Below are 21473 nucleotides of genomic sequence, written 5' to 3'. Positions count from 1 at the left end.
ATGTTGTAAATAAAATACATAAATAAATTTTGAAGTCGTTATGACCCTTGAATCTCTTTCTACTTTTAGATCAAGGGAATCTGCCTTATACTGACTCAGGCCATTTGGTACCATCTAGCTCAGTACTGATGACATGGACTAGCATTGGCTCTCCAGGATTCCAGGCAATAGTATTTTCCAGAAACTGAATTTTGGACCTTTACATGCAAAACAGGTGCCCTACCACTGAGCTACAGCCCTTTCCCTGATTAAAAAAGTATCTTTTAAAATTGTTCTTTTAATTCACTAATGAGTGCACATCATACTTAGGGGAAATCCACACCATTCATTTAAAGCACATTCAACACACATTTAAAGAACATGAATCCCACCACAGAATCATGGGAACTGTAGTTTTTTAAGGGTGGTGAGAACTATAAATGTGAGGGGGAAACTACACCTCCCAGGATTCTTTAGAGGAAGTCATGCACTTTAAATGTGAGTTGGATGTACTTGAAATGTATTGTGTGGATCTACTTAATAAACCTTTGCCTGCATGTAAATCGCTTTAATTATTTTTTCAAAATGGAAATGAGCTATAATTTACTAGGTGACATGGGCTACTCACCATTTCCCAGCCTATCTGCCCGCAGGATGAAAACAACGGAGGGGAACCATGACCACCCAAAGGAAGAAGGGCACACGTAAAATGTAGAGGAAATAATAATCTACAACTTTGTGTGAAATCAAATACTTATTAGGACACAGCGTAAAGAAATATTTATATAAGCATAACATTGGTTCCCCATCGGAAAGGGTGTGAGACAGGGCTATATTTTATCATCTTATTTGCTTAATCTTTATGCATAACATGTCATACGAAAAGCAGGATTGGACCAAGATGAAGGAGGTGTGAAAATTGGAGGGAGAAATTTCAATAATTTAAGATATGCAGACGATACCATACTACTAGCAGAAACTGGTAATGATTTGAAATGAATGCTGATGAAAGTTAAAGAGGAAAGCACAAAATCAGGACTACAGCTGAACGTCAAAAAGACTAAAGTAATGACAACAGAAGATTTATGTAACTTTAATTAGGACACTGAATTTGTCAAGGATTATCAGTACCTTGGCACAGTCATTAACCAAAAGGGAGACCATAGTCAAGAAATCAGAAGAAGGCTAGGACTGGGGAGGGTAGCTATGAGAGAACTAGAAAAGGTCCTCAAATACAAAGATGCATCACTGAACACTAAAGTCAGGATCATTCAGACCATGGTATTCCTGATCTCTGTGTATGGATATGAACGTTGGACAGTGAAAAAAGCAGATATGAGAAAAATCAACTCATTTGAAATGTGGTGTTGGGGGAGAGTTTTGCACATACCATGGACTGCAAAAAAGACAAATAATTGGGTGTTAGAACAAATTAAACCAGAACTATCACAAGAAGCTAAAATGATGAAACTGAGGTTATCAGACTTTGGACAGATAATGAGAAGACACAATTCACTAGAAAAGACATTAATGCTGGGAAAAACAGAAGGGAGTAGAAAAAGAGGAAGATCAAACAAGAGATAGATTGATTCCATAAAGGAAACCACAGACTTGAACTTACAAGATCTGAACAGGGTGGTTTATAACAAATGCTATTGGAGGTCACTGATTGATAGGTTCATAAGTTGTAAATTGATTTGAAAGAATATAACAACAACAATCAAAGATGTTTATTATTTACATAACCTGTAAATATATTTATAGTGCAATCCTATGTTTGTTTACTCAGAACCAAATCCCAATGTATTCAATGGAGCTTAGTCAAACAGGGGAGTGTGCAGGGAGCTGAAACCTCAAGTGAGAAGGAACTTCATTCATCCAACCCAAAATTCAGAATCTTGCCACTTTAAGCTGTTTTGCAACTATTATACTTGTTTTTATGGCTATTAGGTTTTGAAGGGATTTATTTCTTATTGTGAGCTGCCTTACTTTCCAGTCACCAGCCCTACTTCACAGTTTAAATTTAAATGTTTTTTCTTTTCTTTTAATAATGTTATTTGTTATTTAATTTTGAGAATTGCATTATTGTATTTATGCTTTATGATGTGTTATATTCATGTTTTTGTAAGCCGCCTTGAGGGCCTTTTGGCCATAAGGCGGGATATAAATTTAATAAATAAATAAAATAAATATAAATATTGTTGGAAAGACTCCATATATACACATACATTGCAGATATAAGAATACATACACCCTATATAATAGTTTATTGTCAAACTAAACATTTTTTAAAAATCTGTATTGGTTTCCTACATAATAAAAACTGTGATACCTAAGTAAGCCCCGCCTAATTGCTTTAAAAATGGGATTGGAGGGGGAGAGAAAGATTTACAACACAAACGCAATTATTTGCTATGTTCACTCAAAAGTCCCATTAATTTACAGCACAATCCTAAGCATGTCTACTCAAAAGTAAGTCCTATTGAATTCAATGGGGTTTACTCTGGGTATGTGGGATTAGCATTGCAGCTTTACTCCCAGAAAAGCCAGTACTGGATTAAAGATTCATGTTGGGAAGGTTTTCAAAACACTGCTCCTCTTCAACAGCCCAGGAAAATTTAAACTTGTTTGACTCCTGCACACAAGAGAGAAAAAAACTCAATTTATGAGATTTTCAGATAAGCTGGAAACAACAACCATTTTCTGGCATTGCAATGGGGTCTAGGCAGTGCCTGGAGGTCAGCAAATCACAACCCTGACTTCACTTATTGGCTACAAACCTGAAAGGGCAGGGTTAGAGCAGCCTGCTACAAGCTGATTTAACAGAAGTTGCAGGGGGGGAGATGCTTGTGAACCAGACCACCTAGAAACGTAATTTTTTTAAAAAAAATGAGACTGAGAGTCCAGAGATTAAGCTGACCCTCCCAGAGAGGACCCCCAAAATCTGGAGTCTCTGGGCAAAAACCGAACACCTGGCAATCCTAGTCTTCAGCATTTTACCTTTGCACAGTGGGCTAGTTTCTACACACTCACACACCTTTCTTTGTCCTTCGTCTAAGTAAGCAAGAGGCATTATCAAAAATCAAGGATACATTCCAGCCAGGAAGAAACAGGGTGAGAAGCAGAGTCACCAAGAGATGTGGCCTGGGAAAGGGGTGTGGCCTGCAGAGAGTCCCAAGGACCAGAGTGAGAGGCCTGAGGTTCCACACTCCTGCTCAAGGGTTTACCCATATCTAACACATCCTTTGAAACCCATTCATAAGTACCAAATATGTGTTTAATACCGGCATATACTAAAAACGTAACACATGAAGCAGCTCCAAGTCTAGACTGCAAATGTCAGTCCTATATAACAGTCTAAACTGAAGTCAATGCAAAAGCAGCCATCTTTGTCCATTAACGCCGGCATCCCTAATCCTGCTCCTGTCAAAGGAAACTGTGTATCCTGAAAGTATACAGGGTTAATTCTGCTGTACTCTTGATCTATATTTGTTATCATTATAGATGGTATTCGACCAAGGTCAGTGGGGTCTGTGTAAGAACATGTCTCACCCAATCAGCTGTGACTCACAAGTTGCTAACTTCAGAGGCACCCCCCCCCAAAAAGTACAAAGATTAATTTTTCCAGTATTGTGTTCTGTTTTTGTGACTCCATCCAATGTAATAAAATTTCCCTTCTGACATTGCAAGATAATAATTCCATCACCCCCGTTGCCCACACTCCAGCCACTCTGTGTTGTTTTATATAGCATTTTTATAGCTGTTCTTACAGAGAATAATCCTTCAGAGCTACAGTGATTGGCACTGGTTCCTTCTTCCTCCTCCTGGGACTTAAGGTCTTTTATTGTTATACATTTCCTATGGACTAAAGGTTTCTCGACTCACAGCTTTTTGTATGTGCAGAAACATTTATATCCAACCTGAGATTTTTCAAGGCCTTATAGCTCTAATTAACAGGTTGGTTTTAAAACAAAACATCTCACACAAATCTGTGAAAATTGTTTGGAGGCTCATAGACAATGACTTGCTATGCACAGCAGCAAGAATAGCAAGATTAGTTATGCATAACAGCCACAACTCTTTTAAAATGCAACTCAACACATCCTAGCAGTGTAGAAGAAGTAAATATAAGCCTCTTCATTTGGATACAAATTAACATGCAGAGGGGTTGATTAAGGTCATGTGCCTTAGCGCTGCCCGTGATCTCCTTGTGGTCAATGTATCATTTGCATGGAGATCATGAAAATATATCCGATGTGCATAGGCTTGTGTAGACAGGGTCTGGGCCTCTGGAAAATGGAAGGTAATGTGAAATGAAGCCTGCATGCATGCATTCAGGGGGCACGAATGAAGGCTCCATGCAAATGAACACAGAAATAGATGGAGGGTGTGGGCAGGTCCAACAAATATGAACCTGATCAGTTCCCTCCAAACATTTGTTTGTATATAGGACTCACATTACAGCTAATATGGAGACTGTCCATAACACCTCCTCTTTTCTTTACTGTAATGCCTAGTAACGCAATTCACATGATGTGAAATGTATTTTTTAAATTTAAAACATTTAAACCCTGTTTTTCCAATAATAGTGGTCAAAGCATTTTGCAAATATAAGCAATCATAAAAAACCCACAAATATAAGCAACAATTAAAAAAATATTACAAAGCATCCACAAATTAACAACTAAACCACAGAAACCAAACGTTTAAGTAAGCATTAAAACAAACAGCAGAAAAACATAAAAAGCTTAATCACTCTAAATCAAGCCATACTTAAATGGAAAGCAGAACAGCCTTCATTTGGTTCCTAAAACATAATATAGTGGGCATCAAGTAGATATCTTTGAGGAGGATATTCTAAACATATTGCTCCCCTAGAGAGAAGGCAATGGGTTGGAACCGGATTAAGGGTGCTGCCGGACAGGCTGTCTATTTGCACAAAATTTTTGCTGTTGTCCCATAATTCCTAGAGCAATTATCCCATCACTGTTATATCTACAAAAGTTCAGTAAGAAAAGTGATGAAAAACTGAACTGGAAAGTGTTGGATGACCATCAGTAGCCGGCAATGTCATACAACCTCTGTACAAACATAATCAGGATGAATGTTCAATAAACAGGCAATGTTGTATGACTTTCACTCAAGTTTTGTGGGAACATATCAGCATGAATTCTCAATAAACAAACTCCCAAAGTTAGTTGTACTTAGATCCTACTGAAATTTATGAGACAAGTTAGTCAAGGCTTAAGTTATCCCATTGATTTCACCGGTAATTAAATAAAACCAATTTTAGTAAGGATAAGCTCCCTATCTCCCACTGTCACCCCCCTCATGATTCAATATATGTGTGTGTGGAACATTTGGAGAATGGCCTCTGATACAGAAATAATCATGTTGCAAGCATTCTTACTCCCACAAGTGGCAGTCAATCAAATGGAGCAGGGAAACATACAACATGATGACGTCATGTCGCAAATCTTGCCTTACAAAACATAGTGGAAGAAGGAGAGACAGAGAGAGGAGATATGGTGCTACCGTCTTTGGTAGCCTCCATGCATCTGCTATAAATGTGTACTTCTGGTCCTAGTTTCAAATTGCTCAGACCATGAGATAAGCTAAGCAATTCCTGAAAGGAGAAGAAAAAAGCAAATATGCCTTGTTCAAGTTGTATTTCTGTCAAAGTCAATTTGAAGCTATGAAACTCCACCATCATCACTATTCCTAAGCATCGTATGGAATTGAAGTGACATCGCCCCAGCTAGGAAGTATATAATCTACATGAGGTGGCAGCAATTCCAGTCTAGCGCAGCTTTACAAAGTGGTGGGGCCACTGCATCCGCAGTTCTGTCGCACACATCAGCCAGAGTGGAAGATGGAAGGGCAGGCAGATTTTTGTGCCAATAAGTAACAGCAGCGGGGCCAGTTTGAGATCCACTGGATCCCAGGCTGACTCAGCCCCGCCTCATCCAGTAAAATATGTCCACAGGTTTGTCAGACAGAAAGGAGAGCTCTGCACCAGTGGTGTGATGCTGATCTTCAGGGCCGGCTCCAGACATGCTGGGGCCCTTGGGCACTAGCCCCTCCGCTCCCCTTTCGCGATCCGCGGCAGGAGCATGGATCGCAGGACAGGAGCTTCTGAGCCGCCCGCCATCCCCCCACTATCCCCCCGCTTCACTTACCTTTCTCTGCTGTTTTTTTTTCGCCTGAGCGCACTACACGCACAGGGTTGCCATCAATCAAGATGGCAGCCGAGGTTTCCGTAAGGGGCTGAAGCCTCTGCCGCCATCTTGGTTGATGGCAGGCACGTGCATGCATTGCTGCCATCAACCAAGATGGCGGCAGAGGCTTCAGCCCCTTACGGAAACCTCGGCTGCCATCTTGATTGATGGCAAGCCTGCGCGCACTGCAAATAACAGCAGAGAGAAAGGTAGGTGAAGCGGCGATGGCGGGCGGCTTGGAAGCTCCTTTTGTCCTGCAATTGGAAGGGGAGTGGAGGGGCCCCTCAGGGGCCTCTGTAGCTCCAGGGCCCCTCAAGCCAGTGCCCCACCTGGCCGCCCTTTAGAACCGGCCCTGCTGATCTCACTCTGCAGGTGGAGGCCATCAGAGGCCAGCAGGACTGGAAGAAGAAACATCTCTAACTAATTCAACCCCCAGCCCCAGTCCAGTGCAAAGGGGGTTTAGATTGCTCTGTTAGGGAGCTATCCTAACTATGGGGCCATCCATACCTAACTGCAAAATCCACTTGATTGGTGGCCTCAAGATCTATACATGTCCTGTTAGTGGTCAGGTTATTCTGAAAACCCAATTATCAAGCATCCATATGTGTGGTTGGTGTTTTTTTTGGTCTAAATTGCTTTAACATTGGCCGCTCCCCTAAGTCCACTCCTTTTCAGTGATTGTTCCATAATGGTCATTTGCTTTTCGTGTGCTTTTTTGGAAGAGCTCAGAAATGTGTATTTACATTCCCACACAGGTTTGTGGATATGCTATTGTGTGGGAAGGAGACAAGAGGTTTGGCATATGACAAGAGGAAAGCCCATGGATTGTGTATTGCAGAAAAGTCCACTGCATTGCATCAGAGCGCAAGGACATTAATGCAATTGATTATCGGTTTAGGAAAGCATATAATTTTTTCTGTGATTTTTCTAATGCAGATTTGTGAATGCAGAAATCCGTACTACGTTGCAACATCATACGGACGATGGTGAATTAATGAGGACACAAAGCTTTATCAATGCAGATTATACAGTTGTATGGACGGGGCTTATGTGAAATCAGCATAATTTATGCCGTTTTAAGCTGAGCCAGCATAAAATACGGCAGATCCAAATCCCATTCAGGAAGGAGGATATTGCCGGCTGAGCTGGCCCAAGCCTAGCAGAGGGGGAAACAAGCCTTCAAAACAGAGTTTGACTTACACCCCCCTTTTTGCCAGTGAAAGTTCCTCCAGGTTGCTTTATCCTATAACTGAGCTGAACAAAGTTAGGACCTAGCATAAATCCCACTCCATGCCCGGTCCTACCCTGAGAATGCCCTTTATCAGGATTTACACCAGCCTCAGGTGAGCCAGCTGAGATGGGATGTGGGACTTAACCGGCATAGCCCCAACTGAACCAGGGTTCAGCTGGATGAGCCAGAGATCTACCAGATCCTAACTTGCTCATGCCAGTGAATCTTGTGTTTAGACTGCTGCCTAAGCCTCAATGTAAAATATTTTTTAAAATTGGAAAGATTTTAAATTCCATGGGATCACTGCATTTTTATGCAGCATTTCATTTATTTGTTAATTAAAAGCAGTTAAAAATAGTACAATAAATTATCCATGGTTGTTTTTTTAAAAAAAGCAAGATCAGGCCTCAACATCTAAAAGGGACACCTGCAACTACCTATTAAGTACAGGCACAAGGTTGTATGTATAGGCATAAATAATAATGGCAATTATTAAACTTTAAGATCTTTGTCAGAATGTGAAAATGTACAGTTTTCTATGATTCACACTAGATGTGTGAACATGCTAATATACAAATACAATAGTAATGTATTTCCAGAACAGTAGCCTTGTGTTGTTGTTTTTGCAGGAAAAGCAATGCATGATAACTTAAATTATATTCAATATACAGGAAATACAGTGAATCGAAAAGAAATACATAGTGCTGCATGTAACATAACAACTGTTTTTGCCACAAGGGATAAACAGGAGGAGGAATATTTTGATGTAGCCTCTGGATCTATTTTTACAGAAAGACACACTTACACAGAAACCTACCTGTAAAAACAACCTAAAAAGACAAGGAGTTCTCCTAGCTTACAGAGAGAGTTTCCTTAACAAGCATTGGGTTTGAACACCATCCTAAGGCAACAACATGTTTTTCAAAGCATAAATCTCACTATTTTCCCCCTACAAATTCTATATAATGTGTCTCCGTGATATACAAAAATTAACTAGCATTCTTAACCAACAGGAAAGTAGAAGAAATTTTGAAATACCGTGACTGTTGCATCGTGATGTTTCAACAAGTCTACTGTTTTGATCATAGCAAGCCATGGCTTGGTAACGGTAGCCCTGCCCACATTCTTTGATGTCTCCTTGTACTTTCATTCCCAACAGTACATCCACTTTGCCTTCAGGTAAAATACAGTCTGACCAGTTCCCCACAGGCTGAGCATTATACTTGTCACAAGGACAAATCTGGGTCTCAATCAGTGGATACAGCTGGGAATTTTTGCATTTTTCCTTCTTTTTGCTTTTTCCTGGAAGGGAAAAGAAAGACGTTCAGAAAGTACTTTCTTGGGGTAACCCTAATCTGAATTTTTATTATGGTGCTTTTTTAGGCAGTTGATGTATGTAGTGCTGGAACTTGAAAACAAACCAGGGGTAGAAATTCAGCTAGAGGTACCAAGACAGATCTCAAAAATAAAATAAAATCAGTTCCTTAACTTACCTAGGTAATGACTTGCAACACAGAGAAACCATTTCGTAAAATGTGTACTCAAAACATGTACTGGGAAAATGTGCTGGAATACCTTATGTATTACCATTTACACCTATCACAATTCACTCATCTTGTTATAGTTCTAACAAGGAGGTCCAATTCAAAGAGTGGGAGGACTTCGTAGACTAAGGGATTTTTGCACTGAAGGTCATCCACTCATGAAACTACTATTTATATGCATCTTTCGTCAGAATGTCCTCAGGTAGAGGGGTTCTAAAACAGAGTGCTACAAGAAATCTCTAAAATTATAGGAATCTCTTAAATTGATTGTAAAAACTTCAGAACTAATACTGCTTTTTGCGTTTGAAGAAGACAACATGCGTGAAACCGAAGAGCTTATACATTTCATGTTGGTTGTAGCTAAACTTGTTATTACACAACATTGGAAAAGTTTTATAGAGCTGTCTGTGGATTGTTGGTACAGTAAGCTTTGGAAGACAGCAGTAGCAGAGAAGCTTACCAATCAGATACATGTGATCAAAGGGCTAGTCAAAATAATATTTTCCTGTATAGAATGACTTATTTCTCATACTAAAATAATACGAGACCTGCCCCTTCTCCAAAGAAGGATTTTTCAATTTGGAAAAATAATTGTGGGCAAGTTCATACATAAGTTGTAATTATGGGTTCCTACTGGGAGGAAGGGTGAGATATAAATCTAATAAAATAAATATAGAGAGAGAGGTTTTGTGAAGTAATTGTGCTTCAGCTGGGCAGTCTGCCACATTTGGTTTGCATAGGATGCCATTTTAGCAATACCTGAACTCTTGGAATTATTATTATTATTATTGATTACATTTGTATACCACCCCATAGCCGAAGCTCTCTGGAATAGGTTGGGTTTCCCATTAGACTTCAATGCCTGGGTTAAACAACTCCTCTTTGTGCTTCTGTTAATGCACTTTTAAAATGTTTTACGCAATTATTTAGATGAAATTACCTGCCTTTGTACAGAATCACATAAAACATTTATTTTTTCTTTTATTTATTAAAAAACTTCCCAAAAATGCACAAACAGTTCAACACCAAAACATTAATACCAATCTTCATAATTTCTCTAATGTAGCTGTGTGTTATGACTATTTGCCAATTTTCTCAGCCAGGGATGTGGAGATCTACAGATGTTGTTGGACAACAACTTCCATCATGCCTGACTATTAGCCATGCAGGTTTGGGCTGGTGGGACTTAGAGACCAAGAACGTCTGGAGAGTCTCAGGTTCCTCATCCCTGCTCTAAGCAGAGAGCCACTCTCAAGCATCATGTATTCCAAATTGCTTTTGCTATGCATTGAGGCCCAGGACTAGCTTTCCAGGGCCAACAGTTACTTTTGCTCTACCTCATGGGAGAAAGGCAACTCACAACACCTGACCAAGTGCATGGCAGTATTCTTCTCTTGTGCTGGTACTGGGAGCTCTCTGTGTGATTCCATGATGAACATGGCACTGGGCTTTTAATTGCCTTGAAACTAGGCTTTCAAAGGTGTTGATTTCAATGCCCTTTTAAAAAATAACCCATGTTTCCTGCTTAGAACTATTCTAAAAATGAAGGGGGATAGACATTTTTTAAAATAAATAAAACACATTTCTTTAAAGAAGTCTCAGTTTGCTCTACTACTTTTTTGTCTTAATAATGTATTCAACTTTCCCCTTTTATCTGCTATTTTGTGAAGTCTCTTGTAAATCAACAGGGCTCACTTATTAGCAACTAGGTGCAGAACTGTCTTCACAGGTTGTTGCTCTCTATCTTGTTAGTACTGGTATTCATTTTAAGTAGTCTTGGTGAAGAGCTCTATTTGAAATGCATCATTATATGAAACTTTTATTACTTAAATCTAAATCTGAAATCAGTATCTACCTTCTTGCTATTTCAATGGGGCATAAATGGATGCTGCAATGTTTTCCTTTGCTCAGAAATAATACAGTTTTTATGAGGTGTTATAAGATGTGTCTCGGAATGATGGTGGGTCATTAAGATGTTTACCAGCATAGACAGAACTGAGACAGTCAACAAAGCACCAGCAATTCTGAGTTTTGATTAAACTTGGAGCTCTTCTTATTGCTCATGAATAATTACTATACCCTAAAGAGGAAGAGACCCAAAGTGCGTAATGTACAACTTTTATTGGACAAACATCAATTTGGGCAGAAATATGCAAGCTTTTGAGTTGCACAGAATTTCCTATCAGGCAGACATGAATCATTTCTCACATTTCTTTAGCTCTGCAATTCAGATTATATTATCAAGATTATGCATATAAATCCTGTGTCTAATTACATTGTCACTGTTTCCACTACACCCAAATGGGTCTATTCAACAAAAGAGAGGGTCCACCTACCGGCTCAGGGCCAAGACTTTCAGTTTTTCATTTATGTAGCAAATTCTGCACACAGGCTGCTAAAATCTCATTAACTTCAATTGGACTGAAGCAGCCAAAGTGTCCACAGGATTGTATAGCCCAAGCTATTTAACCTTGTTTCTAAAGTGCTTCTCCTTTCAAGGTGTACATAAAAATTCTTATCTATGAACGAATAGTAGTTGTGAAGTTCTGTGACCAAAGTCACTATAATGAAAAATAGCTTGAAATCCCTTGTGACACATCTCCAGTTTTTGCCACTAATGCCCAGCAGGTTGCAAGCATTATTTCTATCATCTACACGTTCATGTCAAATTGAAGGCCCGCTCCACCCACCCGAGTGAAGCCTGGACGGGCGGTGCATATTTGCAGCTGGAGTTGAAGCCCAAGTTGCCATTGGAAGTATGGGCAGCAGTCGCACGGCTTGCTGCATGAGGGGGCGGGACAGCATCGGGCCTATTTAAGCCTGTGCCACCCTCCCTACTTTCCTCTTGGCACGCGACGCCCACCCCGCACTCCCATTGCTATAGTGTGTTTGTGGTTGCTCAGGGCCGAGTAGGAATTTTTATCCTGCTTACCCAGGTTAGCGGGCAGGTTTTTTGCCTACTGTTGTGGTGAGATGGAATCGGGTTAGGGGGTGTTGCGTTTCTAATAGGTGATTTTGGCTAATTTGGCTAATTCGACAAGGTTAAGGTTAGCTTCCTGAGTGGGTTTAGGTTGTCTGGTCACTTATGCGGATAGGTGTGGGAAGGGAAATAGGTAAGGACAGCTAGGTGGCCCCCTTAGGCACCTTTGGAGGCAATTGGTGGTTCCGGAGGCCTGCCAGGAAGGGCTTTACGGCCTGAGGGCAGAATATGGACTGCTTCTGGGGCCTACTTACCTCATCCACCCACAGTTGTAGGGCCACGGGGTGGTGGTGACGTGGGAATGCCCCCCTGCTCACGTACAGGTGTGGCTGGGGTAAGGGGTAAGAAAAAGGGGCTTGCACTTGCCCCAGTAGGAGCTGGTTGCCCAAGAGCTGTACTCCAAATACTTGCTTATAGATAGTTCCACACCTATGTTTTCATCTGCAAGTTAGTTAAAAGTTTTGGTTTATAGTTTAATAAAGTGGCCATTTGTTCAACCCAGTTTATTGTGTCGGTGTATTATTTCAACCCTCTGTCAAAATATAAATTCTTTCTCAGGTAGGTGGTAAATAAAGCAATATTAATAATAAATTGTAATGGAAGACCTCAATTCCTCCTAGATTGTTTGGATTCCCCCCCTTCCAGGGATAACTTTTACATAACAATAACATCAAAAACAATGATATGAAGAAAGCTAAATGCAAGTTCATTCTAGCCTATTGTTAAATATTCACATTGCCTTTCATATCTTGGAAGAGCATCATACACAACCTTGAGGAATATAAACCAGTTCAATTTTCCTACAAGAAAGACTTTTCTGGTCAATTTGTTTCTAGTGATACCTCGCACTTTGCTATTCCTCAACTAGTGCCAACAATTCCTGCATTTCAGCCATTTTAGGGATTCTACCTATTCTATAAGTAAAATTCTCATTGCAGCACTGCTACTGGTCCAACAACAACATTTCTGTTAGTATATTCCAACTCTTACCAGTAAGAGAGCGCTTTCTTGTCCTAAATGCTCCACAGTCCCCATTGCAAGAAGAGAACTTTGACCAGCTTGTGAACTGACAATCATCTTGGCAAGGGATTTGGCAGGGTTGTGTTAAAGATGGCAAAGCGCCTGCATACTTAAGGCATTCACTGATGTCAGCCTGTCCGCCATCTTGCTTGCGACAAGTAATAGCTGGAAGGAGAAAAGCAGAAGAAATTATGAGTTGCTAGGCCCTTTGTTAGTTAGACAATGTAGCAGCTAACCAGAACCAGCCACATTTGATTTTGCACGTCCGGCAATATATTCATGAACAATAATGTTCTGCTTGAGAGGAGCTCTAGTATCAGGGATTTGTTTTCAAATTTTAGAAAACGCAAAATACTGCACATCTCTCATGTAATTCAGATCAGCAACTGACATAAAAATGCAGCATAGTAATACAATGCAAGCCATTCTATGAAGGAATGAATAATGTCACCTATTATTATACCCCATTTTATGGTATAATTTAACTGCCCTATATTACTAACTTCCCAGATAATGGGTATTACTGGGATATGAATTGGGTTTTTTTATAATTCTAAATATACTATAATTATATTCACAGTTCATGCACACTTTTTAAAAATCTGAAAAGAGAATAATAATAAAAACCTTGAGAAATGTATTTCCTCCATGGCAAAGTAGGAAGGTTTGTTCACCTGAAAATACTTTGTAGCCTGAACATTATATTAAAACCTCCATACAACAACACAATATTCTTCTTTCCAACAACAACAGCATAATTAGCTTGTAAGAGACGAAACTAATAAATCCATTTAAATATAGAAATGCATATCTATAGAACAAGGAGGGGGAAACTGTGGCCCTCTAGATATTGTAGGACTACAACTCCCATCAGCCCTACCTAGCAAGCCAAAGGTCAGGAATGCTGGGAGTTGTAGTCCAACAACATCTAGAGGGTCATAGGTTTCCTGCTCCTGCTGCAGATCTAAGGCTCTCTTTGAAAGTGTCCATTTTCTCTGAGACTTGCTGTTCATTTAGAATGTAATCTTATACACTTATCTGGAAGTGAATCCTGCTGAACTAAGTGAGACTTATTTCTGAGAAGAGATACATAGGTTGCACTGTTTATGTCATAAAATAAAAACTGTTTCAAACCAGCAAATTCTTAAAGAGCTTATAAGTAAGGCTCTAACTTTGCAATGCTATATCTATCTACCTATTAACTTCAATGGGACTTACTCTTTAATAAAATACTTCAAAAAGAAAACTTGAACACAGCCCTAAACTATACAAGGTACTTTACATCTTGCTTTTGCTCAATAGCTATGCAGCCTGATGTCAGAAGTGTGTATCACTGAATTCAATAGGACTTACTCCCAAACATGCATAGAACTGAGGCAGAGAAATTATCTTTTTACAAACTATAACTCAGCGTTAAGTTGTATGAGGAAACAACTGCTGGTGTCAATTTTGCTTTCTCTTCAGTATCAGACAACTGAACATCTCCCTAACAAATATTATTATTTATTTGTAGCCTAGGATTCCAAAGACAGGTCCTACCCTTGACCTCCACAGTTCCCGGAACTGTAAATACTATTTTGCTGTCACCAAACCCAGTTAATTGGCTTGAGATTAATTTTTCCTGTGTGGTTTTACAGGCTTAACATCTCTGAAGATATGAAATGTGCATTTCTAAATGGTAAAATGACAGCTATAGACTTTCTGATATACTAGCATAACCAAGAACACAATATAATAAATGTGAATCCACAAATGTGCAAGGCTTTTTAGTGATACACAGAGGACCCTTTATGGACAAATATATATGGAAGGTCATGTATAGTCTTTGCTCTTTCTACATGTATAACTGAAATATACACTTTTGCCTCCAAGGCACAATCTAAAATGGTGTGGGATGGAAAGGACCATGAGGAATTCCAAGGGCTACAACAGAATCTATGTAGCAGCCACCATGTGAGATTTATCTGCGAATAGGTTCAGCCATCCGAAAAGCAACTGCAACTACTAGCTGAGAAAGTCTTGAAATGGTTGTGGTAGAGATAAAATAAGCAATCTGATTAGATCAGTTTATTTAGGATTTAAATTAGAGGTATGCATCAACAACAAAATCCAGTGCTTTGTAAAACAGCTTCCTCATCATAAAACATGTGGTGGTCTGACCAATTCAGAAGTGGAGAAAGGCCAAAAATAACCACACTGTGATTTCAAAAAAGTAAGGCGATGATGATGATGTGTTAGATGTATTAGTTGCTGGTTACCCAAAGGTCTCCAAGCAACTTACAACATTGTTAAAACCAAAATAAATATATTATACCACAAAACAAAATAATAAAACAACCCTCCCATACAGCACACACAGAACACGGGGAATCAGTTTTGAATACCTCCAGCTTTTTCGTATAACATTTATAGCAACATGACTTATACAAGGCCAGACAACTGGCCCATCTAGGCCATCATCTACTTTGATTGGCAGCAGCTCTTCAGAGTCTGAGGTAGAGGTCTTTCCCATCAACCAGCTACCTAAACCTTTTAACTGGAGATGCCAGAGATTGAACCTGGGGCCATCTACACACAAAGCATATGATCTGCCACTAAGCTGTAGTCCCTCCCCATACACAACACGTTTCCCCACATGATGATAGTTTGGCATGCAGAGGCATAGAGGTGTATGTAACTCATATTGGGAACACAGTCACCATACAACTAGCCTGCCTGCTACATTGTGTCAAAGAATATGGCAAGCATATAGTATTATGGGAGCCTGGCATGCCATGATCACTAAAAAGGTTTCATAAAGATCAGTCCCTTAAGTCTAAAAAAAAAAATCACCTCTGTAGAGAGAAAATGATTTTGCGAAGATACATTTTAATGGGCTATTGCAAGGGAAGAGATAGCTTGGTTACATAGTGGTCCATGTTTTCTCCTGAAATTCTTCAATCATTGTACATCCTAATACAATTTAAGTAGCATGTTCTCTCAGGCAAGTCCACATGCTTTATTTACATGGTGCAAATGGCATCTGGGACCAGAAATCAGTCTCTTATCACACAGTGCCAGCCTAATAATTAATCATACCCACTCCCATCAAATTGATTACAGACATTAGCAGCGAGAACACCAAATGTGATAATTTTGAATTAAACTCAAATAATTGTAAAATGTTTCCATAAAGCACAAGGATGAAGTTGCCAGTAAAATTAAATTTAACATGGGTTCAGTTGACTTAACACAGTTTCCCTATTGAACATTTAGGGTCTCCCAGAAGAGTGGTATGAAATAAACTGCACTTCAATTTTTGTAGACAAAGACCTTGATATAATTAGAGCTGATAGCATAGCCTGAACTACACCACAAGGGGCCATAAGCTGATAAATGATTATTGTGGGGATAATTAAATACAAAGCCTGCTCTGTGTATGCAAATTAGTGCCACTTTGTTTCCTAAAAAAACCTTAAGGTGCCCAAGTAAAACACTGCTGAATTAAACCATCTCTAAAACAAAGATCTGTAACTAACAATGAACTCAGGGTATTATATGGCTTTGTTATGGGGCATGCTGTCTGATTTTATCCATATATAAATACTTTCATTCATTATCTCTATCAATCTCTCTTAGCTCGAAGGTGATACTTTAAGGCTTACACATCTACTCTTTAAAAAGCATTAAAGCTGAGGGGCATTGTATGATGAAATTCTAGTTACTGCAATCTCTTGTATCAAAACATGACTGAAGAACATGCTCTTCTGAAATCTATACACAAAGAAAAATACCAGTATTTCTAGAAAAGTTGGATAAATCTGCAAAATCTAAAATAATGGTTCCCTATTTTCCATGTTTGGACACTTGTTTGGTCACTTTTGGATCTGCATGAGAACATCCAGATTTGAGGCATTACAATAAAAATGCCTGATATGTTATTTCTGTGAAACATTTCTTTTTTTGAGATTTGTCCAAAAAACAAGATACATTAGCTATTTTATTTTCTCTTTTGCCTTGAGTTTTGATTGTTTTCTGATTGTGGCATATGTTGACTTTTCAGAATCCAGATTCACTCAGAAGTTACATATTAGTCAAATTTATACCCCACATCAGTATTAAGGCTTTAATGAAATGTTATGCCCTTTTTGTGCTATACTTGCAGCCGCTCCATTTTATCTGTTGTACCAACAAGGTCTGCTTATCTTTATTTATCATCACCAGCAACCTAGAACTGTCCAAGGGGAAGAGAGATCAAGAGACGGACCTTGAACTGATACACTTCCATACTTGCACCCCACCTTTCATCTTTGGGCTGGAAGAATATGAGCACTTAACCCTTTCCTCACTAATCAGTTCCCTCTCCCCCCACCCCTGGCTCTCTACCAGCTGCATTCCAGACCTGGGTGTCAGTTGCAGACACAGGTGCAGAAGCTCGGCAGGGTTGGGTGGGCGGGGAGAAAAGCTGGGAGGGAAAACTATCAGACAGGGGAAAAGCCTCCTTCTCCCCAAATGTGGTAATTATGAATCATGATAGCCTGAGTTCAATTTTCATTGTAAAAACAGGGGCCAGTGTTTCAAGATACAGGACTGAGACAGAACACATAGTTTTGCCCTTAGGCTGCATGCTTCCCTGGAAATTTCCAAGCACATAATCAGTGCTTATCAACTCCATATGTATTTACTCTCCAAGGGTGAACAGAAAATAGGGTCCAAGGAAAGCTGCATAGGTTTTCAGAAATATGAGTTAAACTTCTTTATGTTCAAGATGAGTGTAAGGCAGATATGCACTACTTTTTAATTACTATGAGAGAGTAAAAATATTTTCATTCAAGTGGAATGTCCTTTCGTTCTCAAGTCTCTGTTGGTAATCGCATAAGATATAAACAGAGGCTCTGGTACAATTGTCAGTCCTCCACTCCAGAGAGGTTCTTGACCAAAATAGCAAGCTTTTGTAAGTCTGGCATGAAATATGGCGGAGTGGCTGTATCAAGGGAGAACTAAGTATGCACTATACAGCACTGTATGTTTCAACCATGATCTTCAGACCATCTTTGAGAAGATAACCAAACTTTACCATTCCCCTCCCCTTTTTTTCTTCTTGTGGCTTAAGAGACATAAGATTTAGAAGAAGTTAGCTATGCTTTTTCAACAAGGTCAGAATATGGGTAAGAGATGTTCACGCCATTTCGTTTTTAGTTTGAATTCTCATCTAACATTTCTTAACAGTGCTCTTGAGTCTCCATTGCTAAGACTTTTTAGAAATGTTCCCTTTCCTGATTACAGATGAACAGTGCTTTCCCAAGATATGGTGACTTTTAAAAAAAACATTTGGCATGGGATATTTGTTTTATTTTACTGTTTATACATAGAAAAACAATGAAAGAAAAAATGATCTTGCTTACAAAACTGAAATAAAAATTGTCCCGGTTTAAAGTTGTGACATGTTCATTTATACTGACATGATTTGCAATAAAAGCTCAATAATAAAGGACAACTAGAATCAAAGTTGTCTTGGAGGATGAATCATTCCGCTAAATTTTTGGTTCATGTTGGCACTTTTTCAGTCACACAAGCTCAGTGTGATAATAAAGCTGGAAAATGCAAATATATTAGCCTTTAATTATAAAAGCAAGGCATGAGTTTGTTCTAATTAGGTCTATGAGATGACAAGGGCAGCCTTCTCCATATGCATTTCACTGATTACTCTTTTTTGTGCATCTTTTAGTTTGTCCATGATAAGCAGCACTATGGCCAAATATGGAAGACATATTGCCAACAAATATGCCTGACTGAGGTATGCCCATCCCATGTTTCCACTAACATCATTGGAACTACTGCACTGACCAGACCTGACACCAACAAGCAGCATGGTGGGGCTAATTCCAGGGTTCACTGCCTGCAAGTGGTGGTAGCCATTTTTCCCCACTGCTGTCCATTAGGAAATTAGGAAGGCATTTCTGGGACCAACTGCATGAAAAGCATGTGCTATACCACTGAGCTATGGTTCTTCCTCATATTCTCACACAACACGTTTCATCACAATGAAGTGTATGAAACTCACCTTGTAAATAGAGTCATCACACAACCAATAATTCTGCAATCTGTGTGTCAGAGAATGTGCCAGGCATATAGTACCATGGGAACCTTTGCATATGATGATCACAATAACAGGCTTCATGCAGATCAGTCCCTGAAGTCTGTTCCCCCCCCCAAAAAAAAATAACCTTCATGGAGATAAAAGGCTTTTGACCAGAGACATTTTAATGGGCTATAAGAGCAGAAGCTATTGCAAGGGAAGAGGTACCAAAACGTTTATTTCTTAAATAATAATAAAAAAGGAAAACCTTTGGTGCCTTGTTGCTCTAAAATTAAAAGATTTCATCAACCCTCAAAAAATCATTTTGGGGGGTGGGATTTCACTCCATCTCTCTACATTTATGAAAAACTGTGGGCCAATTACTTCAGCCAAAGCTTTTTAATACAAGGATTCCAGGGGAAGGACTATTACGTGGAGACATTAGAGAAAGGGATTTAATGGATATGCAGAAAGCTTACAGAATTTGTCACTGGGTGCAGTAACCAGCAACCTAGAAATCTAAGCTTTTTTTTTTTTTAAGTAAGCCATAGTGGGTTGGAAGCTGTCTGTGTGTAGGCAACGCTCTCTAAAGCCAGAAAGGGCCTGACCAGGCTTTCCAATATTCATAGGACAGAAGGATTAGGATAAAGGCAAAGGTGGGTTTGTGACATCACAGGTACACATTCAAACAATTCACACCCTATCATTGTTTACTTATATCCTTCTCTTCCTAGGCATTTTTAAAGTAATTGTTGTGTGTCCAAATGGACACCCCATCCTAGCATTGGGACACCCAGTGGACACAAATGGACACATCAAATTTAATCAGTGAACTAAGAACACAAATTCAGATTGGAAGCCACTGAAACACAGACTAGACGTATGACATTTTAGTGAACTAACATAGGGGCACATTACACAATAATTCTTAGGGTTATTACAAGCTACCAGTCTTCCTGAAAAACATCAACAAATTCTCTCTTCCTGTACACTGTGATGTCTGGTTCTCTGTATCTTCTTTTTTTTAAATAAGAATTCTGCAATAGCAGGGTGTGGATCATAAGTAGTAAATTTCAATTTTAATTTGTTTTTTAGTTCTTATATTTACTGGTGGGTGAGGAGGCTAGTAAGAATTCTGCTGCTAGGCTAGTAACTTGTGTAAATGCATTTGCAAGGCTGTATTCATGAACTCCCTTTGTAACATTTGAAACACTTATTTTTATTTTTATTTATTATTTAATTTATATCCCGCCCTTCCTCCCAGAAGGAGCCCAGGAGCTTTCACCTCAATCCAAATGTCAGGGCTTATACATGGTAGAGAAGCTTATACATGCAAGTCATTTGAATGATAAAATGGACACCCAGTAACAATTCCTTTCAAAATGTCCTGTTCTCTTCCTTTACAAAACTCAGAGCAAATTCTGCACAGCAAGCAAATATATACACATTTGTCCAATTTACATAAATTGGATAGGGCACAGTGTTTGGTTTTCATTGACACAAAATGTTCACTTAAAAAAATGAGTACCCATTGCCCCATTTAAGGGTATCTGTTTCAGGGAATATTGATGAACCCAATGGCAACTGGTGGCTCCATGTCAGTGGGGCAATGGAATCCACTCTGAGTTTTGGTCTGAACTTTCAAGGAGCTATCCAAGGTACTGACATGAAGCCACCAGCCACCACTGGATGAACCCCAGCCTCCTGAACAGTCCTGGAAAGAACTGTTAGGTAAGAAGCTGTGCATTTCACATTTACACAAAATATGATATTCAACCAATGATTTCAAGCATGAATTATGTGAATAACTTCAATAATCTCATGCAAATAACTCCAGTATTATCATGTGAATAACTCCAATAATATTCACATAATATTATAACATTATTATGTGAATAACTCCAATTCAACAGTTCTGTGAATAAAAGACATCCTGAGGTCTCCCTGTGATTCATCTGCTTTGTGCTAACACCTTCTTGGTTACTGTCATTGATTGTATAAAGTATAAAACTCTTAGCACTTACAGTGGGAGGAGGGAGGGATCTTTTGATAGAATACAATGACTCTCTATTGTGATAACTGTGATATCACATAAATTAGCATACACTGCAGTTACAATGGTTCTAACCTCTTGCTTGTAGACCAGGACCACATGTTTCTTGGGCACCTGGGCTGTCTTGACGAACATACCATGGTACGAGTTGACACCTGCGCCATTTATGCGTCTTCCATCTGCAGCAGGAAAATGACCACATGAATGCAAGCCCTTGTATTTGCCACAGCTTTATCTAAGCAAATAACACAATATTAAGACCATAATGATCCCCTTCTTGCCACCTTCCACCCCATTCCTTTCTTTGCTCTAAAGTTGCTATTCCCTTATCTAGAAGTTGAGGATAATCCATATATCCTAGCTGCTATTCACCTTCATATTTCAAGAAAC

General features: G+C 39.2%; 1 protein-coding gene across 8 annotated transcripts in view; it reads right to left on the bottom strand.

Annotated features, from left to right (window-relative positions):
• Positions 1-21473, bottom strand: part of THSD7A (thrombospondin type 1 domain containing 7A) — a 421600-nt gene that overhangs the window by 74308 nt on the left and 325819 nt on the right. For all 8 annotated transcript variants that reach the window (XR_009758098.1, XM_061586309.1, XM_061586305.1 and 5 more), the window contains 3 exons: positions 21159-21262; positions 12943-13137; positions 8467-8730 (listed from right to left, as the gene is read on the bottom strand). Coding sequence is in view for 7 of the 8 variants with exons in the window: in XM_061586309.1 (XP_061442293.1) it covers positions 8467-8730; positions 12943-13137; positions 21159-21262 (563 nt within the window). In the remaining variant the exon portion in view is untranslated. The remainder of the gene's footprint in view (positions 1-8466; positions 8731-12942; positions 13138-21158; positions 21263-21473) is intronic.

The sequence above is a fragment of the Rhineura floridana genome, chromosome 10 (assembly GCF_030035675.1).
Source record: "Rhineura floridana isolate rRhiFlo1 chromosome 10, rRhiFlo1.hap2, whole genome shotgun sequence".
NCBI lineage: Eukaryota > Metazoa > Chordata > Lepidosauria > Squamata > Rhineuridae > Rhineura > Rhineura floridana.
The sequence above is the reverse complement of the archived record's forward strand: the minus strand, read 5'-3'. Positions and strand labels throughout refer to the sequence as shown.